The sequence below is a fragment of the Xenopus laevis genome, chromosome 1L (assembly GCF_017654675.1).
Source record: "Xenopus laevis strain J_2021 chromosome 1L, Xenopus_laevis_v10.1, whole genome shotgun sequence".
NCBI lineage: Eukaryota > Metazoa > Chordata > Amphibia > Anura > Pipidae > Xenopus > Xenopus laevis.
In genome coordinates, this window is record NC_054371.1 from 115,026,766 (window position 1) to 115,054,617 (window position 27,852).

General features: G+C 36.5%; 1 protein-coding gene across 1 annotated transcript; it reads right to left on the reverse strand.

Moving 5' to 3' along the window:
• Positions 1–701: 701 nt before the first annotated feature.
• On the reverse strand, positions 702–23,487 carry shc2.L (SHC (Src homology 2 domain containing) transforming protein 2 L homeolog). Its single transcript, XM_018256012.2, has 13 exons — positions 22,645–23,487; positions 13,888–13,958; positions 13,696–13,756; positions 13,422–13,541; positions 12,061–12,114; positions 11,932–11,983; positions 10,453–10,579; positions 7,765–7,945; positions 7,484–7,550; positions 7,238–7,402; positions 5,044–5,339; positions 2,266–2,404; positions 702–1,567 (listed from the first exon to the last, which is right to left on the reverse strand). The coding sequence occupies exons 1-12, from the start codon at positions 23,188–23,190 to the stop codon at positions 2,270–2,272; spliced, it is 1,875 nt and encodes a 624-aa protein (XP_018111501.1). The 5' UTR covers positions 23,191–23,487; the 3' UTR covers positions 702–1,567; positions 2,266–2,269.
• Positions 23,488–27,852: the final 4,365 nt, after the last annotated feature.

Sequence of the window (27,852 nt, forward strand, 5' to 3'; positions counted from 1 at the left end):
GGCAGCCAAGCAGATATTCATTTTTGTTAAAGTTAATTTGCCTCTCTCTAACAGTGATGTGGAACAAGGAGGTACAGGTATAGGACCTGTTATCCAGAATGCTTGGAAACTGGGGTTTTGTGTTTAACGGATGTTTCCATAATTTGGATCTTTATACCTTATCTATTAAAAAATCAAGTAGCTATTAAATAAACCCAATAGGTTGGTTTTGCTTCCAGTAAGGATTAATTACTGTATATCTAAGTTTGGATTAAGTACAAGGTACTGTTTTGTTATTAACGAGAAAGAGAAAATCCATTTTAAAAATTTGGTTTATTTGAATAAAATTAAGTCTATGGGAGATGGCCTTCCCGTAATTCAGAGATTTATGGTTTCCGGATAACAGATCCCATACCTGTATAGTGTGAATACCTCTTCCCACACTTTTAAGATAAACTAATTTGCCCAAACGACTGATTCATGGTTTCAGAAGAAGAGGGGTATGATGCAAAGATTTTGCAAGTTAGTAATGTTGGATTGTTTCTTCTAAAGCAGGGGGTTCCCAGATTATGGATGGTCTTGTCTGTAGACCAGTTAAAGTGAGATTTGGGGAGAATGCATTTTTCCTCTCCTATATAACCAAGACTGCAAAGGATAAAATGGATCCTTGTGATCTGGTTGTTCAGGGGTTGTAAAGGGTTCCCTGCTGAGAAGGTTACTAAACTGTGGCTTTGGAATCTTCCTCACAAAAATAAGGTGTGCCAGTGTGCCGATTGGTTATGGGTAAATGGCATACTGGAAACCATAAATTTTAGGCTCTTGCCTCCATCTAAAGCTCTACGTTAGCCACACCTGTCTTTCTGAGCTTGAGTGTAGTACAGATGGCATCAATGCATTTCTAAAAAAAAAAAAGACGAAAGCGAAAAATAAACTATTGCCCCTAAACAGATCACAAAAGAGATGTGGTTTATTATTAAATTCAGTGAATCATATCCTATGCGTTCATTCTCTTACAACAATGCACCACTCGAGAGACTCCTCTTTAATAAACAAAAATAGAACACGCAGAACTTAAATTTCATATACAGACAATGCTTAAATGAGAGTTTATGCATTTTTCTGAGTAAATCTAAGTTATGTCTTGTACTTTGTATTTAACCCTGCTTCTGCAAAGTGGGTCTGCAATACATTGTCAGTCCATTGGCTAGAGAAGGAGTTTAAGCAGTCTTCATAAACAAAATAAATCAGTAAATGGTTTAACACTCAGTCCTCCTCCTTCTTGCTCCCTGTAACTTGTCCTGCAAGCTTATTGACTCCCCCTTGTGGTGAAATAGCATAAGGGAGCAGTAGAAGGAATAAGAATCTCCTGGGCCAGGTGGGAGAGTGGGATCCACTACTGTCTCCTTTCCATCACAGTGTCTGCGGCAGCTCCACTCTGTTTTTATTGTAGGTTCCACTCCATCGGTCTGATCCTGGGTTTTGGAGGGGTGAACTGTTTTTAGGGTTTTGTTTGCATCCCTGAAGTTTCATGGAAAATCAGTAACAGAGAATATTTCATGTCTGGATGGCATTCATGCGTCTATCCCACCTCAAAGAGAAAATATAAAAGAAATTTAGCCTATAACTGGACCTACTATATAAGAAAAGCTATGCTCTCCAGTAATATTATTTATAGTACTATAGAATAGTACTGGTTTTTAACAAGCAGAAATTGTCCATAACCCCAGAAAAATATGTTGATTTAGGGGGTGTTATTATAAATGTTCTAGCACTCACATCCATCCCATCACATCTGCCTCTATATCTTCTTCCTGATACCATTCATCTTAGCATTCTGTACCCTTCCATATTCTTCATATTTATGCTTCTTTATAGGGATTTATATGATTTTATGATTTTTATGGTATAGTTTTGATTTTAAAATTACACTGTGTACATTGCAAGTAATTACTTTTATTCTTGAACCAATACATGTATTTTTCTCAAGTTGTAATATTGGTGTGTAGGCGGCCATCACAAGTCTATCACAACTCTGAAAATGGAATCCCCACTTGCATTAACTTTAGTGCATAGGGCGCATATGTGGTGAGAGCAACTCCCCATGCAGCTGCTGTTATAATGGAATGGGAGAACACTGCATTGTGGGTAAAAACATTGCTTCCAGATTGCACTTTGCACTCTGTCCTTAGATTTGTAAATGGGCAGTGCTGTCTTTCAGTCCACTGTTACTACTATCATGTTCCAACTATATCTAACTTCCTCTCTTCATACCCCTGACCAACTTACCTTCTTATGATGTCACTTTACGTGGCACAACCTGCCTTAGGTGCAGTTCACTCTCAGCTGCTAAGATCGGTTGCTGATTGTGCAAATGATAGGAAATCAGGTGACTGATGCTTTCAAATAGTACATCTTTTGTCCTTACCTTAAAAAAAGATAAAAAAATATGTAAGTGAGACCAATGCCATGCTACAGCAGGGTTCCTTACCCTTTTTTCTGTGGGGACACAAAGTCTGGAAGTTAGCTTTGTAACCCAGAAAGAACATGGGACCCATTTTGGGCTCTGATCTATCTTTAAAGAATCACTGTGCTACAGCTTTCAAATAACCTGGTGTGCATTTTCAAACCTTCTTTTGTGTGAATTATATACAACATCTATTGGGCAATGTACAGCTGCAGGCACTGATACAAAATAATGTGTTTAGAGGTTGGCTCATTTCCCCTTGTGTATAATTTTAGTTCTTGTGTGTATTTACAGAAGCATAACCACTGCCTTGGTGCACACGATCCATAGTAATTAAAATGTACACTGATTATGAGAAACCTTTTTGCTTGGTTAAACAAATGTTTTCATATTGCAGTGCTGCTAAAACCAATATGATACTGTAAGACATATATATATATATATATATATATATATATATATATATATATATATATATATATATATATATATAATTCTCCGATGAGTATCTGCACTCCAAGGCAATATAAAAGAGAGAGAGGTGCACGGTAATTTTTGCATACACCAATAGTTTCCAAACCAGCACTCCCTTTAGTGAAAAAAATGTAGTTTTTATTATTACATAGTATCTACATAGTACCTGATACACAGTGTTATAAAATAAAATCTTAAATATGTTATTTAATCTGAGGTTTTTAAACCAATTAACCAATTATGGGACACCTGAGCACAGATTGGCTTGTTGTGAGGCACAAGGGTATTTAAGATTTTGTTTTATAACACTGTGTATCATCCTTGAAAAAGGTCCCAATGGAAGTAGATACTATGTAATAATAAAAATTTATTTTTTTTCACTAAAGGGAGTGCTGGTTTGGAAACTATTGGTATATATATATATATATATATATATATATATATATATATATATATATATATATATATATATATAAATATATATAGATATATATATATATAGATATAGATATATATAGATATAGATATATATATATATATAACAAACAAGGGAAAGTTGTGCTCACCACAATTTTTAAAAACCATTAGGCGGGGGTGCAATGAGGGTGTGACCACAAAATACATATAGTCAACTACAAGAGGTCCTCTGCACTCAACCCATTATCAATATATTTAAGACAGCGACATTTTGTGCATACTGCTACTAAAAAATGCCTTACCCTTTAAACAACACAGGGATTGTTTGTCCATATATTGCAATATATTTAAGCTGGCCAACTACGTCAAAGTCATCCCATATCTGGCCAGTCCTACTGGCATTTTTTAGTAGCAGTATGCACAAAATGTCGCTGTCTTAAATATATTGATAATGGGTTGAGTGCAGAGGACCTCTTGTAGTTGACTATATATATATATATATATATATATATATATATATATATATATATATATATATATATATATATATATATATATATATATATATATATTCCACCGTAAAACCGGCACTCTTGACAAAACAATTAGTATGCCTAGGTGCAGGATCATTAAATATTCACAATACCTCCAAAAGCACTCACAGGACTTAAAATTGAAAAATATTTTTTATTTCAGAGCTACAGACTGATGTTTCGGCCCAACCCAAGGCCTTTCTCAAAGTGGAGAAAGACTTCAAGTTGCACCCCCTGGTTGATGTTTTATACCAGATACATGTGGCTCAGACACTGCTCTGGTAAGAAATATGAAACACATCATCTTACCTGCTTACAATTACCTATACCAGTGCTGGCAGCCCATAGGCTACATCCAGCCCACTAGTATACCTTTTGCACACCTAAAGCCTGACCACAGAATTGGCCCCTGCATTGTTTACACCTCAAATTAAGGCTATAAAAGCCCTGCATTGTTCGCACTTGTAAACCGTTGTAAGGTGGTCCCTAAGGTTTCTTTATGTACTGGGGGTTGCTGTGTTATCCACAGGGGGAGGATGAGACATATGTATTTAAGGGTTTGTCTTAATATAACTTATTTAACTTTTTTGACATATGAGTAATGGTGATATGCCTATAGTGAGCTCCAATAATTTGGTTTTTTGGTGTGCTACCATTTATGTGGACATGGTCTTAAAAGTTCTTGTGATAACATGGATGTTGTTTAAAGTGGGTGTGGTTTACAAACTAGGAGTGGTCAACACTGACTCCCATTATTGGCACTCTACCACATAGACCAGAAAAATTCAAAATTCAAGTAATGTTTATAATAAGTTATAGTGGTAGAGGCAAATTTTCACAGTGTTTAGTAAATGACCACCACCAACCCTCATTACAATTTAGCTGCATTGACTTGCTGTACCTTTTAATGTGTGGGATCTGGCTTACATTTTGTTCTGCCAAGACAAGAATTTGTGCAAGATATGTCTTGATAAAAAAAACTTAAACAACAAGCAAAACATTTCACAATCTCCAAGACTGCACTCCTTTACAACATGCATATCTGTTTAATAAACACCCACTGACTTTCTGGCCCTATGACTGCATGCCTTATTCCTGATTCCCATTAGCGTAGGGAACAAAACTGCCATATTCACCAATTCCTTTATGTCTGTATATCAAATACAAGTCTCTTACCACACCCTCTGGATCCACCAAGAGCAAATGCTTGGGTTGCCCTTTGTGCATTCCTGTCAGGACATATTGCCCAGGGTTTGTGATGCTATCGCGCACTAGGAAATCTCCATCTCGTTGTAGCAACTTTTCAGCCTCCCGTCTGCTCATCTTCCCTTGGTACCATGGTTCCCCCCTCAACTGTTCCTCTGTGGGAGCCACCGGAGCTCTCCTGGTTGGGGGGCTTGGCCACTGATCTTCTAAACTTTGAGATGCTGATAAGGAAGACTCATGAAGCTTTAGAGCATCTTCAAATGGTCCTGAAGAATACGGAGATAAATAAGAAAACTGGGTTATAGAGTAGCAACTTTGTGATCTTGAAACCTATGATTTAGGCAATGTTTGGAAAAAATCTTTTATTAGATGAGAAGTTTTCACAGTTATTTTGGAAATCCCTGGGTGCAGTTTTAAAGTTGCATCTACTATGATTCACATTCTGTATTTATATAAAGAAAATTTTCATAAGATTGCAGTCACATTGGGCACAGTACAGCTTTTACTTTTTCAGAGATTTTTGTAAGTGCAAATCAAAAGTGAGTGGCATGGTGACAGGTCTAACCCATATCCAATTAAATAACAATGGTTGGACATGGTCAAAATATTGAAAATGTCTAAATGTTCAGAAAGACAGCAAAACACTACAAACTTATTCTAAATCACAGGATAAAATTTGGTGACATTTAAACATATGTTTATATTGCACTGTGGTAGAACAAAAGGTAATACAGTAAGGTTGGAAGGTACATATGCATTGCTACCTTCCAACTGTAGCAAACAAGGAAAAGTTGTGTTCACCACTAATTTTTTAAAAGCATTAGGCGGGGGTGCAATGAGGCTGTGACCACAAAATACATACAGACAAATAATGTACAAGAGTCATCTGCACTCAACCCATTATCAATATATTTAAGACAGAGACATTTTGTGCATATTGCTACTAAAAAATGCCTTACCCTTTAAACAAAACAGGGATTGTTTGTCCATATATTGCAATATATTTAAGCTGGCCAACTACGTTAAATTCATCCCATATCTGGCCATTCCTATGCTCAATTTTCATCTGATTCATTAAGAATTCTATTGATTCATTATAGATTTTATACATTTATAGTCTATACAGGAGCAGCTCCATGTTGTAGCTCCCACCCTTCCCAGTTATAGTCAGGTGATCCCAGTGGTGGCCAATAAAAGGGCAACCATGTTTGGGAGTTTTAACCTTAAAAGCAGCAGTTGAGTTGCAGGTAAAACTTAGCCCCTGTGTAAAATGTATGATGAAAATTGAGAGTAGGACTGGCCAGATATAAGATGACTTTGACGTAGTTGACCAAAATGTCTCTGTCTTAAATATATTGATAATGGGTTGAGTGCAGTGGACCTCTTGTATTTACCTTCCAACTGTGACAGCACTGAGTACTATCACCAATTTACTGTAAATCCTTGCTCCCCAAAACATGCAGGGTGACAGGAGTCTGACAATTAGTTTCTGTTGAATCTTAAAGCCAATATTTTATAAACTATCATTAGCACTTGGTAAAAATTACAGAGCAATGATAAATCAGCTTGGATGGTTTATTAAATGGGTTATTCATTTTTAAATTAACTTTTAGTCTGATGTAGAGAGTGATATTTTGAGACAATTTGCAATTTCATGTTTTATTATTTGTGGTTTTAAGTCATTTGGTTTTTTATTCAGCAGCTCTCCATTTTGCAATTTCAGCAATCTGGTGCTAGGGTCCAAGTTACCCTAGCAACCATGCACTGATTTTAAATAACGGACTGGAATATGGACAGAAGAGAACCAGAATAGAAAGAAGTGTAATAAAAAGTAGCTATAGCAATACATTTGTAGCCTTACAGAGCATTTGTTTTATATGGGGTCAGTGACCCCCATTGAAAGCTGGAGACAGTCAGAAGAAGGCAAATAATTCAAAAACTATAAAAAAAATGAAGGCCAATTGAAAAGTTGCATAGAATTAGCCATTGTATAACATACTAAAAGTTACCCACCCCTTTAAAGTAAACCCCACACCTTGCCTAAAGAACCAGATTATGCTACAATGGTCCTTCATTATAGAGTTAACCATCATGCCCAATTAATAAACAAGTTTTAATTTCAGGTATTGAAAATGCTAAGATCCCTCCTTCCCAATACACATACTCATGTCAAAGAGATCCTTCTTGGGACTATCCTCTGGAATCATGTATGGTTCCTTGTCTGCACCAAGACCATCAAGGTTCTGTGTATTTACATACATGTGTTCTTCATAGTCGCGGACACCAAAGGCCTGTCCGTTTGTCAGTGGAAGCCCATCACTGGCCTGTGCTGTGATAGCAGAAATTCAGAAATAAACTCACTGAGGCTTATTCAAAGCTACCAACAATCCATCATTTCTACTAAACCAACCTTGGTCCTCAAGGTCCCACTGAGAACCAGAGTGTGATTTAGGAGGCTTTCTAGCTGGAGATCCAACCTGAAAAAGGGAGCAATCATGGGTATAAAAATAGGGAAAAATTGGGACTCTACTGTACACTATTTAAAATACCAATTTACAGACATATCATTTCAGTGCATTTGGTCTTATTTGAATAAAGGCATTAATCTTTGATTTTCCTTACACGTGACTCTTGAATTATTGCACATACTTATAATGATGAAATACAGAATGGAGGATACATAATGCCTACCTGAGACCACTGCCCATTTATCGTCATATGGTTGGAAAGCTGCCCAGAGGCTCCTGTCTCCCTTTTTCGACTGTCTTGCAACCCCCCCAGTGGGGGTTCTTTGCCAGGGATGCTGTTGTAATAATTGTGTTCCTGATCTGCTTCTCCACCCCTTGCTGGCTCTTCTGCCCCCACAAGCAATCTATTGGGAGATGTGTGATAGATGAAACATTCTTGATGGCAGGCCTAATATTTAACACAGCAATATTTTCACCAGAGTTTTTGTTTTTAAGTCATTATAGTAATGACTGAATAAACTTTATTGAACCCTGTGAGTTTAATGGGAAGAAAACTTCCGAGGTTATAAACTGCGTAGGGAGATCTTCCATGTGAATGTGCTCCATGCTAATAGAAATAAATGTGCTTGAAATGACGTAGCTGCCCAGGAAAAGAGGTAATGAATGACGAGGGTATGTATGAGAAAAACCAGAACACAGTCAAACTAGCTGTTTATTAGATCAGTGTCACATGATTACTGTAAACAGCAGCTATTATAGAAGCAGAGACCTATGAAATGTACTGTTTCAATATGTACAGACAATTTTCTCTCCATAAAAAGAGTGTCATTAACTTAAATATCCTGTTTTCACAACCAGCCTTTATTAAAAATATATATTTTCTAGCTGCACATTAAAATGTAATTTGGCTTGTTGTATGTATATATATATATATATATATATATATATATATATATATATATATATATATATATATATATATATATATATAGATATAGATATTTTGCAGGTCTACTGAATTATTGCAGAACACTTATAATGAGTGCTTAATTAAGGTTGTAAATTCAACAGTATGTGTAAAGGCACAATACAAAGATATAAGTAAAAGGACAGGACTGGAAACATATCAAAGGCAACCAAATATTTGCTTTAAACAACAGACCAGTAAATACACATTCCCCTTTAATGAAATTGTAAATACTAGTATTCACAGATTTACTATGCTTTGAATGTTTTGTGTAAAACACTGCACATAATTAGCCGTTAACTAAAAATAACATCCTAACTAAGATATAATTAATCCTTACTGGAGGCAAAATAAGCCTATTGGGTTTACTTCATGTTTAAATGTTTTCAAACTATGGAGATCCAAATTACGGAAAGATCCAGAAAACCCCAGGTCTCGAGCATTCTGGATAACAGGTCCCATACCTGGGCTTGGGCCAGAATCAGATCCTACTGGACAGTATAAACAGTGTCGGACTGGAATGCCAGGGGCCCACCAGAAAACTTCAGATGGTGGGCCCACCGGTAAACTGTGACCATGGGCCCACTTTCCAAACTATCATTCCTCCTCTGGGCCCACCGAGAGTTTTCCTGGTATCCTGGTGGGCCAGTCCGACACTGAGTATAAAGTAATTTCAGCTGTTTTTCAAGATGTTCTTTAGTTCAGCAAAACAGTTTGAAATGCATTTTTTCTGGTCTCAAATTTACACCCATCCCTGCTCCTAAATACAAGCTTGTATATTTGCATACAATATGAAAAAATAGCACCGTGGTTATTTATGCTAAGGAGAGAAAACTTGGCAAACTGCATCTCCATCCGGCTACAGATCTGAGCAGCTCCACCAGCTGTAGATTGATGGGAAATTGCATAAAACTGTAGAAACTGAGGCATTTTAGCATTCCCAGTCTACACAATATATTATGGGTTAGGTTTCAGTTAGGAAGTGTTCCCTGTAAGATGTTTCGACTTTTGAAACCAACATGCAGAACAAATAGTATGCACACCTATTATAGTATTCAATTAAAAAATATGCAGACTTTGCATGATTTTTAATGGTTTCTGACATTTCCCTAAGCCTAGCCCCCATCTCTTCTGCTGATCTTTCTGACTACTTTGCTGAGCTGGCTGACTACTGTTACTTTGTATAAACAGCCAGCTGTCCTCAGCCTGCATCCTCCAAATCCCACAATTCCCTGCACATGTGATTTCAATAAGGAAAGGGAAATCACAGTGCAATGCATTGTGGGTTATGTAGTTCCTGCATGCTGTCTGTAAGCTGTGGAGAAGTTGTTACAATTTGTAACATCAGTGTTTAGTCCCTCCTTCCCTGCCAGGATTTCAAATGACGCACAAAGAGAAGAACTGTTAACCAGCTATATTGCAGCATAGAAAATGTAATTTATTCATACTTTTTAAAGAAACAGGTAACTGTGATGGGTATATAAGGCGTTATGTGGGCCTCTTTATCAAATTGGTTTGGAAGCTGGAGTTCCCCTTCAAGTTAAAAAAAAGTGATTTGTGAATTCTGGACATACAGTATGTTAAGCAAGCAAATGCGTAATGTAGTGCAGAAAATCAAACATCAAATGGTAAAAAAGGAAAGAGGCAAAGGGCAAGCGCCTCCATCTGTTGTCAAATTTTTTTAAGCTATGTTTAAGCAGACGGCAAGTCCTATGAGCTGGAACAGGTTTCTGAAAAAGATACCACAGAATCTATGCAGAAAGTAATGGATATCTTTTAACTAGATACATAAACGCCTACTTTAAAATTTGCAAACTGAACCTCATAAGGCGCACATGCAAATTACCCTATTAAAATCATTAACTTTATTACTGAATAACAGGTCTTTAGTAAAAAAAAAAAAAAAAATGCGTTAAAACCAATAAGGGAGGTTTTCTGTCATACCTGTCTGGGGGTGCTGCCACTTTTGGGGGACTGTGCAGGTACTGTTTGAACCTCAACTCAAAGGCTTGTCCTACAGTGCTGATCACACTCTGAGCCAACCCCTCACAACACTCCAGAATGTGACAGGCTGTGGATAATGGTAGGGTGGAATTTGGGATAACAAGGGGACCAATGGGTAGGCAGGATGGTTTAAAATAGGAGAGGCAAGGGTGGTGTGAGAGACAAGAACAAACATTAACACACTGAAACGATGTCCACAAATGGTGTGGAATATGGGCGAAGAAGGGAATAGTGGGTAATCATAAGATTTTGGTCACACAATGTATAGGCATGGTTTTCCAAATATCAGAAGACCACAGGATAGCAGCAAACAGGTAGGTTTCAAATATATCTGTTATATGCATATATCAAAGTAAATGCTTGAAATAGCGTAATTAACTGTATAATAATGAAAATTGTACAAGGATCAGTAACCAACCAAACCTAATGAGAAGTTCAGACCAGAAATCTTATATTCAAATATAATGGTTTTCTTTTGATAACAGGGATTCTGCTCTACATCATCATCCTAAATTATTCATCTTGGTTTTAGATATACCCCCACCCTTTTTAAAGCTAACAAATTATTCACTTAGACTTCTATCTGCCTGAGGGGTTCATCTGAGTAAAATGATGAGTTGACAGCTTTCTGATAGCAATAAGCTAAATAGACTAGTCAGGGGATAATTATAAACCCTTTATGCAAATTAATCTCCTTTAGGGCTGAGGTATTATTACAATACAACAATAATACACATTGCCTATAACAACAACAGCGACAGATTATGAACATTCTTATATAGGCCAGTGTTGAAGAACGTTTTACAGTTGTAGTACTGAAGTCAGAATTGGTCATGGATAATTATTTTCCCATCATTAACAATGACCCTCCTGGTTTTCACTGTCGAGGCACAATTATAACTCTTATATTCCCCTTAAAGGGGAACTATAACTATCAATTAAATTAATTAAGCTAATTAATATTAGCTTCAGCATACTGAAATAAGAAACTTTCTAAATACAATCAATTAAATATTCTGTAATGTTTCTGAAATAATGGGTGTCAGACGAATTAATATATCTTATAGGGGGCTCCTTTTGCCTAGATTAAGATGTATTAGAGTTTACTGTATTAAAATCACCTGAAATACTGTCTCTCTACATGCAGAATTTGTGCAAAATGCATTTATTTTGTTTGTAATGGAATCATTTTTTTGAGTGAGCTCTAATTCATCTGCTAGGAATGGGAGTCCCCCTATAAGATATATTGGATCATTCATCTGACACCCAACTGCTGCATGAAGACAGAATGAAGAGAAACAGATGCTGAGAGAGGAATAGATAATATAGACTTGATTATTTCAGAAACAATGAAGAATATTTCATTGATATGAGGTTATTTCCGTTACATCAAAGACATAATAATGGGCATCTCATTACCTCGCTGATTTATAGGGTCCTTGGCCACATATGCCACATAATCTGTTGTGTCCTATGAGAGGAAAGAGTTGTGTCAGTACATAGGATAAGCAGGATACGAGCCAAGCAGAACACTTCTACTATACTTACTGCATCTCCACCAGAGGCAAAGGATATGGCCTGCATATGGTGATTGGCAATTACCTGCAAAAAAATAATTTTCATAAACACGTACTTACTACTTGTGAATCCCGAACCCAAATCCCAACCCTAATTTGAATATGCAAATCAGGACAAGGAAAGGTTAAAAAGAACCAGGCACGTAACACGCAGAAAAAAATATCACATTCACTTTATTCGTGTAACAAAAAGTCAAACATTAGAATTCTGATGATGTACTAAAAATAAAAATGGTAATATTACTCTCCTGTGCTTACCAGTGTAATGAGATAGAACAACTTAGTTGCTGGCTACTGTAATGTGATATTGGAACAATAGGGCTCTATAAAAACAAAACTCACACAAAGGAGTTTGCTCTAGATGAGAGTTTGACTGCAGGCCATTTATCAGCTGCATGGTCAGTAGATAGATGTTTGGTAATGTATTTAATAAAGTGTGACAAAAGTGTGCCATTACAGTGCTAAGGTTTTACTAAATTCTAGGTTGTGTGAAGAAGGAGAGGTCATTATTTCAGCATCACTCAATTTTAGTGGTGAAAAAGGTATGCCTAGGTGAACATACACAGACAGTTTTTAGCTGCTGATTCTGCTCCTTCAGTCCAAGTCGGCAGCTTATCTGCCCATATGTGGGGCACTCCGACAGGCCTTCCCAACCCATATTTGGCTGAAATTCAGTAGATATGAAGTTTAAAAAATCTTTGTTGGGGTGATGACAGCATCAGCTTGTTCATATGGTCCTCACCTAATGGCCTGTATACTTGTCATTGTGATCAGCACAACATTGTCCACCTCAAGGTGGACATATTGAGGAAAGAGACACTCATTTGGCGACCTTGCCAAACAAGTGGATCTTTCAATGTATGGCCAGCTCAAAGAGATACTGACATCAGAAAATAACCTTTTTTATTATCTATAATAACATTGTCTTTGAATGCTATTTATAATTTTGCCATAAAAGTATTTGCCTGATGCTTTTACATTACCTTTCTTATCCCCATGTTCCTCTATGAGGGGGCTGCCATATTTGTGCAGCCAAACTGACAGTTTGAGAAAGGACAGTCAGGTTGACAAAACAGTCAGGTTTAGGAACTTCAAGTGACAATTACTTAGAAAAGCAGAACTATCAGTGAAAAACGATCAACATGACCTATAGGTAACTTTTAATGTAGATTAATATTTTCAAAAGAAAATTTTTAGTGTCAGTATCACTTGAAGTGTGGCAGTTAATAATAGCTTTTTCTGTGGATCCATGTCTAATGGTTTGCCTGTGCCTATGTGTATCCTGTGGATTATGTATATTGTAGTAATTACCACCAATTTTAAAATTCTCACCTGCCGAGTGGTCGGAATACTTAAATTCAGTCCCTCAATTGATATATTGACAGCAATACTTATTCCAGCAAAGCGGAGATTACTGCGGCCCAAGATGGATGCCAAGGCCTTATTGGGAGCCTAGATTGAAAGAAAAAGAATATAATATGCTGAGCTTCTTACAGAAGAGGCCATGGAGTTTTATAGCGAGGAGTACCAGAATTCTGTATGTCTTGGTACATACTTTAAACCCTTCACAGCTGGATTTTTGAAAATCACAAATCAGTTCACTCACCTTTTTCTTCCATGTTCCTCTAACACCAGGAACAGTCTCATACAGTCTGTTGATTGCCTCCCTGTGATGCAGAGCACAGGCATTTAGTAAATGAGACCAAGAAATGTGTGTCTGTAAGAGTTGATATCTATGCACAAGCATGCTTTATTTAGTTGTTTCTGTTTAAAGGTTTGAGCTACACTCATCACTCACCTTGTCACCTGGGTCCGTGTGTTAAAATCTAGAGATCTCATGGATCGCAGAACTTCAATGCAGCCCATGTACTATAAAGAGGGCAGAGAACAAGAGAAACTTGATATAGTTGGATTGTAGAGCACAATACAGCAGTGGTAAAATAACAAACAGACTGAATACACAATATTGAATGCAGAATACAATAATTAAATGTTTTAGGCAGTACTAAATACCGACACAGAAAGACAGAAAGATAAATGTCACAAAGACGCACATAAAAGCTTCAAATGAATAAGAGTGACAGACAGAGACATTGATGCCCACAAAGTGATCAGATGCAGTGACAAGGGCCGACATGTGAAGAGCTCTAGACTGACTAATGGGCAATCATCAAAAAAATCAATGCAGTTGGAAAGGGACCAATTAACTGATGCTATTTAAAGGCAGTCATGCCCATAAACTGGTGTGGATCTTGTCTGTGTAGTCAAAACAATGGTGTATGCATTATTTTAGGTGGCCTGGTACTATATGAAAGACATTCAGTAAGCTTAAAATGTCAACAAACTGCTAAACAAAAAGAAACACCAAAATATTTAAGTGTTTTATATGAATTGAAATAGAATGTGCTACCATTAAAAATTTGCATGCTTGCTTCACAAATACTACTATAGTTTATATAAATAAGCTGCAGTTTACCAATGGTGGCAACCATTCAGGTTGAATGGGGCTAATTGGCAGAAGTGTAGAATACAATGAAGAAAAACCTCTTTTATATAAGATAAAACAAGATATCGACACAAACTTTAAGAGGGTTATTTACATAACAAAACTCGAAAAAGTCGGGTTGGTAAAAAACGTAATAAAATCGACTGAAAACTGAATCATACAATTTTTTGTGATTTAACTCTCAAATCACTCAATTTTTTTCAGAATATCGCCCGAAAACCCCAAATTTTTCGGATTATCGGACAAAACCCGTGGAAGATCACGATATCATCAAATTGGAAAAGAGACATCTCCCAATGACTTATAGTGGACCTCAACAGGTTTAAGATGGTGGATTTTCAGATTCTAACTTTTTGCAGCTTCGGGGTATAATAAATCTTGAAAAATGTAAGTTTTTTTTTTCCTCTAAAATTCGAGCTTTTGGCCAAAAACAAATTTAGTAAAAAACACCCTAAATATTGAAGAGTATCATAAAACCCCACTGAAACACTGTGGGCCTTTTCTAGAAAGAAATATTGGACTGCAATTGCCTTCCATTGTAATTTGTGAAGAAAATTGGCAGGTCACTATGAAAGTCCAGTTTTTTCAAATTAGACCTCTGCTGGTAGAGTTAGTGGCACTATCATAGAAGCTAAGGGGATGAATACATTAAAAACATTATGGGGCCCATTCATTAAGTTTGAGTGAAGGAATAGAAGAAAAAAAACTTTGAATTTCGAAGTGTTTTTTTGGCTACTTCGACCATTGAATGGGCTACTTCGACCTTCGACTTCGAATCGAACGATTCGAACTAAAAATCGTTCGACTAGTCGACCATTCGATAGTCAAAGTACTGTCTCTTTAAGAAAAAACTTTGACCCCCTAGTTCGCCACCTAAAAGCTACCGAACTCAATGTTAGCCTATGGGGAATGTCCCCATAGGCTTGGCTAACTTTTTTTGGTCAAAGGATAATCCTTTGATCGTTGGATTAAAATCTTTTGAATCGTTCGAAGGATTTAATCGCTCAATCGAACGATTATTCCTTCGATCGTTCGATCGAAGTATTTGCGCAAAATCCTTCGACTTCAATATTCGAATTTTCATTCCCCAGTCGAATATCGAGGGTTAATTAACCCTCGATATTCAATTCACAAAATTGAAGGATGCCATTTTTGAAGTTAATGTGGTGGTAAAATATTTTCTCCATATTCACAAACAGAAATCTGCCTAAATTCCGACTCAACCGCCACTTTTGATATTTTAGTGAGAGAAAGACAGTTTACAGACACTTTTATGAATTTGTCTTTCAAACCACATAAAAATGGTGCAAAAACAATATTTTAAACAAAATTTTCTCCCGACATTTTAAAAATGGAGTAAAGCTCAGTATAACTCTGCCCCATGTGTCAGATCAATTCTAAGATAATTTGCTCTGCTTTGGTTCAGCCAATCTTTATTTCACACCTCTTGTAGGTGCTCCATTGGGGAATTTTTATCATTATTAACATTTTATAGTCAGGGCACAAGTTTCTGTCTAACCCTATTAATGTAAAATCATCATTAACAAAACAATTAAAACACTGATTACATAAAAAAGTGTATTTCATACAATTTAATATGTAAAAAGTTTTTAACTCACACTTGTGTTATTTTACTAGCTTAAGCTTAATGAATGAGGCAATATTAGCAATTGGAGTAAATATAATATCTAAAGGAAAAGTAAAGCCTTACAGACTTTTTTTTAGTTTTAGCAGCAATTAGACACTTTACCTAAGATAAAACATATTTCTGATACAAATCCCAATATCATGCAAAATAGCATTTCTTGTATTTAGACCCTTATATCTTGTTACAGAAGTGGAATTTAGAAAGCCCAGGTTATCCTGAAAAAAATTATGCATAATATTCCTTGGTAAAATAAACCCCCTCCCCCATAAAAATCCATTTTGATGGCTGACTGACATGTATAGTAAGAGCTAAAGACAAATTCAGAAAAAATGTCTTTAAAATGTTGTGCAAAACAACTAAACTAACTTAAATTGTTGTAACGGTTTCTTGTTAACAAGTGCCTATGATTACGTATCCTTTGATACGAAACACGTTAGGAAGCATTCCTTTTACCTAAATGGAATAAAAGTTACAAATTTTTAACCTCCATTGCCATGGTCGCAGGAGTGTGTGCATATTTATTTTGAAAATGTTGTGCAAAAGACAAAATCTGAAAACTGTTTAAAAGAGAAATTCACAAAAGTGGAGATATGGGAAATCTGACACTTTTATCTCCAGTTTTATTTTGTCTCAATATCACCACTTTTGTGAATTCCCCCCATAGTGTTTATTTTAACCTAATTAAAATGTTTGTAATATTAAAATAGTCCCTTGCACTTGATGCCAACTAAGCTGCATGAATCCATATAGTTGACAATACATTCCTATTGGGTTTATTTCATGTATAAATTATTTTTGCAGACTTAAGGTATGATTAAAATTACAGAAAGATCCCTTATCCAGAAAACCCCAAGTTCCTAGTATTCTGGATAATGAATCCTATTCCTGTATAGAAAATGTATAGAGACAATTTAATACAGAAGATTTTTAGATCTGCACTAACAATGCTTGTGTTTGCTAAACATATTAGGTAATTCTTCATCAAGAATTTAACAAAGATATACAAACAAAGGATATGCAAACAAAGGATACAAAGCTGTCATTCTGTAGACTGTGTTCACATGTTTCCTTTGTTTTACTTTCACGTTTCCTTTTTAATTTTCCTTTAGAAAGGTAGAGCGTGCAGTGTGTATGCAGTGCTATGTTTAACTCCATGCAATTACTGAATCATGCATATTGGATCTATCTTGAGATTAACTTGGAGAGAAATGGTTGCATTACAAGAGTTACACATGTTTCATTATAGGCAAAAGTAAAAATGTATATAACAGTAATATCTGCATGGGCTTGCAACCACAAACTGTATTCATGGGATGTCCAGGCACAGCTTCATGTATTTATCCTGCAGACTTTTGGTGTCGTGAATTTTTATGGTTACAAAGACCAATATTGTTGTTATTAGCAGTAAATATACATTATTATTCTAATTACTGACCATTGCAATGTTTTTATGTCATATTTAGCAGATATTGCTTAGTCTCCTCTAATGTGAAGGCAATTTGGGAAGAAAAAGTCTGGTGGTCTGTAGGGTCCTGGGTTCAACCAGTTCTTTAAGGAATTGAGTTTTCTTCTCCCTGCAGGTGAATACATTTCCTCCCACAGCCCCTAATGAGATTTCCCCTAGTGCAGTGATATTCAACTAGTGGCTCATGAGCAACATGTTGCTTACCAACCCCTTGAATGTTGCTCCCAGTTGCCTTAAACCTGATGCTTATTTCTGAATTCCTGGTTTGGTTACAAGTTTTGGTTGCATAAAAAAGAGGTGTACTGACAAACTGATCCTCTTGTAGGCTGCCAGTCCACATAGGGGCTAGCAATAGCAAATCACATAGCATATTTGGCATCCCCAGGAACTTTTTTCATGCAAGTATTTCATATTTAAATCTGGCTCGTAGATAAAAAATAAAATATTGGGGACCCCTGTCTAGTGTGTGCATAATATGGACTCTAGACTGTAAGCACCACTAGGGGAGGGATTGATACAAATGATAATGTATTACATTTATCCAGAAATATAGCATATATTCCACAAATAAGAATACTATAGCCCTCACCCATTTTACATTCACTTTTCTTTTTCTTTCAGTCTTCTGGTGGAATGGATTTAATTAAGCAGCCAGATTCTAAAGAGGACAGAAGGAGGCCATTCCCTTGGGTTAGCTACTCATCCCAGAACGAGGCTGGAAAGTGGCTCCAATTTTACTTGCTTTATTATTTATGACCATTTCAGCATACACTCCCTTAGTAACCTGCATTAGTTGTTAGAAGAACTACTACAACACTACAATCTAATACAATGTACGGGGGAATGCAAGTTATAAAATGTTTTTAATTCTTTATATAGAGCTCATAACTCAAGATTGATCAAGCCTTTCCACCTATCGTCGTGTCAGCCCCTACCTGTGTACTGAAGCATCCTCCTAAGTAAGATTTGCACTCTAATATGCAGTCTATATATAGACAAAATGACACACTTATGATTTTTATAGTACATTAAAACAAATGATTTTTAGCTGATATTTCAGTCCTTCAGCAGGGACCAAAACATTGCTTAATAAATGTAAGCAAATGCACTGTGCTGCTCTGTACCTTTATGGCAGGAGCAGGGCACTCGGTTTAAGTGCTCTCTCTTACTCTTATCTTTTTGTTTGTGTGTATATAATATATATATATATATATATATATATATATATATATATATATATATATATATATATATATATATATAGATTATAGAAATGCTGTTGCACTCTAGGGACTTTTGCAAATCATTTTTTTTATTTACATTTTTTTTTTATTTTCGACTCTCACTGGAGTCTTTATCAAGATAAAGACTCCAGAAACTGATTCATATGACACTAGTGGCATTTTTAAACAGAACAAGAAGAGCACACAAAACAAATAAAAGAAAACACATATAGTAAATCAAGTTTTGGTACAGTGGACTACAAAATACATCTAGGTAAGCAATCATAATATTCACACTCAGGGGCACATTTACTAAGCTTGAGTGAAGGATTCGAATGAAAAAAAACTTCGAATTTCGAAGTATTTTTTTGGGTACTTCGAATAGGCTACTACGACCTTCGACTTCGATTCGAACGATTCAAACTAAAAATCGTTTGTCTATTCGATCATTCAAAGTACTGTCTCTTTAAAAAAAACTTTGAATACATACTTCGGCAGTTTAAACCTACCGAGGTACAATGTTAGCCTATGCAGCACTTTTCTAACCTTATATTTGATCGAAGAAAAATCCTTCAATCGATCACTTAAAATCCTTCGAAACAAACGATTCGAACAATTTTAAGTGATCGATCAAAGGATTTTTCTTCCATCTAATGATTTTTACTTCGATTGATAGATCGAAGGATTTGCGCTAAATCCTTCGAATTCGATATTCCAATTCGAAGGATTTAAATTTGAGGGTCTAATTCGAGGGTTTATTAACCCTCGATATTCGACCCTTGATAAATGTGCCCCCTAACATTTATAACATGTTTTGTTTCAAATAGAAGAAGACATAATTCATAATAGTCAGGCATGGGTCTCCATGTTACTTGACCTCAAAACTGAGCCTCTGTCAAGTACTCCAAATACACCAGTTTTTCAAATCAGCAGCAATCACAGTAAATGTAATAAGAGGCAGGGTTTGATTACCTAAAGATTGGCCCATTCATGTCCTTGCAAGCCTAGCATAGAATGATAGAGTTCTGTACCTGGTTATTGCACAATATTTGTAGAGACTATGTCATCCACAATACAAAATATGCACACTTGTGGTTATAAAGCATTCAGAAAGGCTAATTTTAGACATAGAAGGCCAGTGACTGCAGGCCAAAACTGAACCATTTGTGGACACTGTGTGAAATCTTCACCCTCTAAACCACATATGCGACTGGGTTGCATCCCATAGAGCTCACTTTTATGGGAGTATTATAAAAGTGGTGCAATGTAACATTTGAACTGCATAAGTTCAACTTTATTAGAGATAATAATATGCTCTGATGCCTAATGCTACTTCTCCTCAGGTAAGTCTGGAAGATATTTTAACCATTTGTTCTATGCTGCCTGTAGGGAAGAGGGAGTGGACTACAACTGAAGTTTATATAACATGGAGGTCAGTTTAGACAAGATAGTGGACCAAAGTGTTTTCTGTTTTCAGTATAGTATAGTAGTCAGCATAGTAGTGTGAGTGTAAAGAGTTGCCCATATTGGGAGTTTAAGTAGGTGTTAATATTGGACATTTCAGTGAATAAAGGTGAAGTGCCTGGACCTATGCTTTCAATAGGGTCACCATCACCACAAGGTGCCTCCAAATATTAGACATTGTCCTATTTGACATAGAACATAATGAAGTTCTGGGCAGCTATGTAGTATAAATACAGATCCAGGAGTCCCAGTCCACCATCTTGGTAGAACAGTGTCAGTTGGCACCAGGCAATTCATTCCAAGTAGCCTTCCCTAATAAGATGTGTGTGAGATTTTTAAGCACAAATTATAACTGATGACATTTTCAAGCATTGTTTATAAACAGGTTATACATGATGCTTATGTTTATACATTTGTGTGTGTGTAAATTCACAGAACACAGAGCAAAACTATAGACAAATTCATAGTTTATTATTTACTGTAACATTAAAGTCTATTACTTAGACTAACTTAGGCATTGAATGTTCAGCTTGGGACACGTGCAATGGATGTGGCCCTTTCTAGACCCTCAGTCTGCACTGGGCTCCCCAGCCTAAAGGTGGCCATAGACGCACAGATAATATCGTACGAAACGAATTTTCGTCCGATATTCGTTGCGTGTATGGTGGAAAAAGAGCCGACCGATATCGGCAGAGGACTTGGATATCGGTCGGCTCGTCGATCGGGCTGGACGGAAAATTTTGATCGGGTGCCTTTGAAGGGACCCAAACATCGCCCATTGTTAGTGCTAAATCGTCAGATACAGGTAGAATTCTATTGTTTTTTGCCGTATATCTGACGATTCAGCTCTACACGTGTGTATTGAAACGAACGATCTTTCTTGGAAAGATCTTTTCCAAGAAAGATCGTAATTGTTACGTCTATGGCCACCTTTATTTGCATGAAATCATTATTTTAGTAGAACATGGTCCATGAACAGTATGTATATTAGAGAACTGCCCCAATGTGGTTAGGTTAACAGCATTGACTCAAACCCGCATCAGGGCCACCTAATGTCCACCTAGAAAGATGCTTTAGTAATTGGTTTGCACTCCTGTACAGTTCATGACAACTGTCTGTCAGTCTGTCTGGCTATCTAACTAGCTTTCATAAGCAGTTTCAATTTGTTAAAAAAACAAAATAAAAATAGGGTAAGTGATGAATTCAACAAGTGAAGGAGTATAAATGAAAATAATGTTTACATATGTCCACCTAAGTTAGTGCATGATATGAAAATGCCAGATATATAATTATATTAGATATATTGATATGTTTGAGCCTCAGATAACGTGAATCTTATAATAATTTATCTCTCCCATTGAGAACCTATGGCACCTAACAGTAAAGGACAGTAAAGGAGACACTGAGATAATCATATTACACAGCAAAAATGCAGAACAAGTGGCTGTCCTCTCCTTTTACTTTTCATTTCCAAAGTATGCCATGCATTTTAGTGCTGGGTATAGAGTAGTTCATAACGGCATTTTACTGCATATTCAAAATACAAAATCATTTATGACATCCCATAAATTACTTCTTAAGTGCAAAATACAATGAGAAGAAACCCCTTGATTAAAACCTTAAACGAAAGCAGATAGGGATGTTGTTATGTTTCTATTGGACAGCCTAATACTGTACACTACATTGTTCTAGAAACACACCAGCAACTACAGTACTATAGCTGATAAGGATGTATCAACTTTGTTTGTGTGCTTTGTCTGTGAGGTCATGCTACAGCTGTTTTGGATGACAGTTTCCAGTATGACACCAGCCCTACCCTTGGCTCTTCAAAACAAAGGAGCCTTTAGCCAATCAGTGCAAGGCAAAACAAAGAAGAACTCATCGCATCAGCATTTCTACCAATCTGAACAAGGAAGGGAAGAGTGGGTCAATCAGAACACAGAATACAACATCTCTTACCAGCACTGCTCTCTAAATACGTTGAACCATAAGGGCGTATCACTCAGCAACCTGTAGGCCTTTTTAGGATAGAAGAAGTTATATTTTGCTATTGAAAGGCCACAACATGTTTGTATAAAACATTCTTATGGTATTCAGAGCTTGCATTATTTTTGAATACCATTGGAGTTGGCTTATCAAGCTACCTGGAAGCTCTTTCAGCACACTGCCCATTGTTTTCAAATTGATTCATTTGGAACGATATGAAATGGAATTCACCATTGAGTAGATTTGCATCTAAAACCACTTACCCGTACAATATAGGAAACCCCAGGCCCTTGTAGTCTGTCATCAGGGTGCAGCCAACCTTGTGCTGGTTTGTTAATAAATGTCCCTTTACGGTTCCATTCCTCCCCTTGGAGTTTGCATGCTTCCGTCCGTGCAGATTTTCTCACTCCCCCGCCACCACCCCCTCGCAACCGGTTTATCACCTGCAGAGTGCAAGGTGTGGAGCATACAGGGTCACAGGCTCCAAACACTGATCCTAGTCCTCCTCCTGTCCCAGACTTGTCAGCGGTCAGTTCCTTATTAGCTCCAGAGGGGGAACGACTCAGGAAGGCAGTGGGACTAGAGAATTTCCATTGTCCCATCCTGGGTATCATCATACAGAAGGTGGTAGCCACATCCTGCTCCTCTGGGTAATGTGGCTCTGCAAATGGCTGGCCTAAAACGGGTGTTCCAGTAGGGGAACTAGGCGCCACCTGTCCACTCATGGCTTCGACTGACAGTGCTGGTTGCTCTTCTGCCGAAGTTATGGAGTCGTTGCGAAATCGGTCATACCTGGATTCAGCCAGCATGCCGTATGTTGGGATCCATCCAGAGCTTTTAGTGTGATTGCTCTCCTCTCTAAATCTTTCCTTCTCTCTCACTTTCCCTCCTCCTTCTCTCTCCTTCTCCCTTGGGAGGATCCACTCTCACACGATGATGTCATTCTCATATTACTCCTTCTCCCCCACCACACACAACATCCTAGCTCAGGTCAGCAGAACCTGCTGTGGTACCATCCCCCAGCACTCTCCATAAGGGTGCACGGAGAGTGCTACATTAATGGCGATATTATAAAATAAACCTCAGTGCACTGATATCCAAAGTAAAACTATGACTGCCAGTACAGTATCTTTAATTTGCCTTGTGTCTGATGTACGTCTTTCTGAAATATTCTGGAGTCTGCACCACAGACACTTGTGGCAAAGGATGCTCATATACCTTACAATCCAATATGCAAAATAATCTTAATATTATGGATTTATCTGTGGATTAACGCATGCCTGTGTATTTAAAAGGGGTGAGTTTCACAGAAAGATGACTACAGGTATTGGATCCGTTATCTGGAAACTCATTATCCAGAAAGCTCAGAATTACAGGAAAGCCATAGACATTTTTTTTCAAATTTTTTTTAAAAAAAATATTTTTCTCTGTAATAAGAAAACAGTACCTTGTACTTGATCCTAACTAAGATACAATGAATGCTTACTGGAAGCAAGACAAGCCTATTCGGTTCATTTAATGTTTACATGATTTTTTAGTAGACTTCAGGTATGAAGATCAAAATTAGAGAAAGATCCATTATCTGGAAAACCCCAGATCCTAAGCATTCTGGATAACAGGTCCCATACCTGTATCTAAAAATGCAGTGTTGGGCAAAACTTAAAAAGAAAATGATGCCCACATTTGAGGTGGTTAATGAATAGACCTATAACTATAAATGAAAGTCTGTGTGTCCTAAGGTGAGTTTATAAGGAGGAGTGAAAAGAAGAAGAAGAAGAAAGAAAAAAAAAAAAAAAAAAAATATATATATATATATATATATATATATATATATATTATAAATATATATATATTGGTGTGGGCACCTACACACATTGTATTGTATATTGTCCCCATCCATTTTCACCATATGCCATTGAGTATTATTCCAACCTCATTGTAATTACATCCTATTTGTTTGAAAAGTGTCCTATTTATACACTGTTTATTTTTTTATTTAACTTAGAGTTAAGTATAAATCCATACAAAAAAAAATCATTGGCTGTATATCAGCACACCAATATGAGGACTTTGATATATGTGGCTTTTTCATCACCCCTGCTTGTAATGTTAATGAAAACTGGGAAGCATACAAATCACTCAAAAAGGCACCAACACGTTGTTTCGTTTGATACACTCCCAAAAATGGCAAATTGCAAAATCTGCAACAGGACCTGTTAAAAAACCTCTGTGCTATAGCCATACCAGTGCAGTATGTTTATGACCACTAAGATAAGCAATATGGCATCTCCTTCTCATATGTATACAAGCAAGTAGGCAGAGTACAAATATTCTGTGTGTGTTATATTCTAGGACCCTCAAGCTTTAAGGAATGTGACCTGTATCTAAAAGATATAGTCAAATTCCACATCAGTCAGAAAACCGCATGACCTGCATCCCCCCAGCAGGCACATGGTCTGTTTCCCCCACTGTTATAGCTCCTGTATCCATTTAGTTCAAGGATATCAAATTAAAGCAAGGTATATTCTTGCATTAAAAATTACTGTCAAAGTTCAATGGAGCCACATTTAACTTTTGCCTGCTTCTCCATTTGCTTACTTGGCCAGCTTTAAGGTAAAAAGTACCTTATGCAGTGGCTGTCCATCAAGAGTTTATAAAATAAAGTGGATGGTCCCTTACATAATGAAGTATCCCAGACTTAACCTTAATAAATAATGAAAACGCAATTCACTTACATTTAGGGGCCGATTCATCAATAGTCGAATATCGAGGGTTAATTAACCCTCGATATTCGACTGGGAACTAAAATCGTTCGACTTCGAATATCGAAGTCGAACGATTTTGCGCAAATCCTGCGATCGATCGATCGAAGGATTTTTCGTTCGATCGAACGATTAAATCCTTCGAATCGAACGATTCGAAGGATTTTAATCCAACGATCGAAGGAAAATCCTTCGATCAAAAAATCACAGGCAAGCCTATGGGGACCTTCCCCATAGGCTAACATTGACTTCGGTAGGTTTTATCTACCGAAGTAGGTGGTCGAAGTATTTTTTAAAGAGACAGTACTTCGATTATCGAATGGTCGAATAGTCGAACGATTTTTACTTCGAATCGTTCGAATCGTTCGAATTCGATCGAATTCGATCGAATTTAACCAATTCGATGGTCGAAGTACCCAAAAAATACTTCGAAATTCGAATTTTTTTACATTCGAATTCTTCACTCGAATTTTGTAAATCTGCCCCTTTATGTCACTGCTTCAATTTAAAAAAAATGTAAATACAAAATAAGGATACAAGTTTATATTTTACCCCTGGTATAATACTATCCTATACAGCTGTTTGAGCTGTCATTCCATATGGACTTTACAGGTCAAAACAGGATAGATAATATTTATAAGTTCAAATAATTATTATTCATGCATTATTTATAAATGTATTACGTATCAGATGACACCAACTAGATACATAGTCCCTGATTTTAACAAGACCAAAACTGATGAAGTAAATGCTCTTTTTTCTATAGGTATGCCACCATTATTTTATTAAAATTATATACAGTATATTATATATATATTAAGTCAATATTGGTGATACAGTATCAATTTCCAATATTCTGTATCAGATTGAGATCTCATGCCCAGCTGTTTATGATCCAATCAAATAAGAAGGACAATAATCTCAGTACCACACTGGTGTGAATGCCAAAATAATGGGTCCACATGATGACTGTTGAAAAACAGTACTTGGTGGTTGGTAGCTTCCTTTATCTACATTTTGGTTATATCACTGCATTTCACTGCATACTTATAGTTTAAATGTTGAAGAATATATACATTTCACTGTAATTTGTGTGTTTCAAGTGTTTATATAGAAGGCTAATGACCAATCTAGTGCCCAAAGTTTAAAAATGTGTAAAAAGTCTAATAAACTACCTCTGGTTTCCTAAGGTCATCACTAGTGTAAAATGCAACAAGGCACAGTTTGAATGTATATTAATTATAACCATAACAAAAACATCATAAAAATAATAATACTAAAGACATAACTACATAATTAATCTGCTTTCTGGTTACTTGGAATATTGACCTAAACTTAGGTTGGGATATGATCTAGGAGACAGGATTATTATTTTTAAAAATGAGTGCAATATAAAAATAGAAACTAATCCCATAATAGTGAATAGAAAGTGATTAGCACTTGAAATTCCAAAAATAAAAGTATCTATGATTACCTAAAAAAAATAATGATAGGTATTCATTATGCTTACTGTTTTGCCTAAATGTAGATATACAGAGATGGTAAGGTGGCCTCCATGCTATCTTCAGTAACCATAGTATGACAGTAGTATTAGTTCTACACCTCCAGCCATGTGCTGTATTTTACATTCATTTAAATGTGATTGGCCAAGTTATCAACTATCTAGTTTTTATGAGTGATACTGATGTGTATGATGTGTTCAAATTGTTATAGTTGCGGGTTTAAGAGCAGAAATTAATCATCCACATGCCATTTGCATCAGGGATAACAATTCAGATTGGTGTTAAGTTGGCTGCAGGCCAAACACCCAAACTATCAGAACAGCAGGAAGTCAATAAGAGACATAGAGCTTCACCTCCTCTTTATTTTCTTTTCGCTGAACAACTGAATTCTGTCAAGTAATTTCTACCGATAATTATTGATCCACAGGATCAATTACAGGCTTATCCAAAGGCCCCCCTACTGGCCATAAAAGCTTTGATGATCGGCAGTATGGTGGAAATAGGTCAAACTGCCAGACCAAATTTATACTTGTATGGCCAACTTTAGTGTTCAGTACTGCTGCTGAGTTGAGCATTAAAAAAACACACATAAAAGGAATGTGTTTGATTAACCAAAAGCATTTGATAAATGTGTCAATTCTTTCAAAATTTTCCTGTTAGGAAACTTTCGATATATCTGGAAAAAACATGAAACTAGTAGTAAATCTTTCACAAATGAGCCTATAAATCTGTCTATAGCGTGTTATCCATGAAGAGTTACAACAAATCCTATAAGGTAAAACTTAAGGCATTTCTCTTTATATATACTTATATTTATATTAAGGGGCCGATTCATCAAGGGTCGAATATCGAGGGTTAATTAACCCTCGATATTCGACTAGGAATTGAAATCCTTCGACTTCGAATATCGAAGTCGAAGGATTTAGCGCAAATTCTGCGATCGAACGATCGAAGGATTATTCCTTCGATCGAACGATAAAATCCTTCGAATCGAACGATTCGAAGGATTTGAATCCAACGATCGAAGGAATATCCTTCGATCAAAAAAACTTAGGCAAGCCTATGGGGACCTTCCCCATAGGCTAACATTGACTTCGGTAGCTTTTATCTGCCGAACTAGGGGGTCGAAGTTTTTTTAAAGAGACAGTACTTTGACTATCGAATGGTCGAATAGTCGAACGATTTTTAGTTCGAATCGTTCGATTCG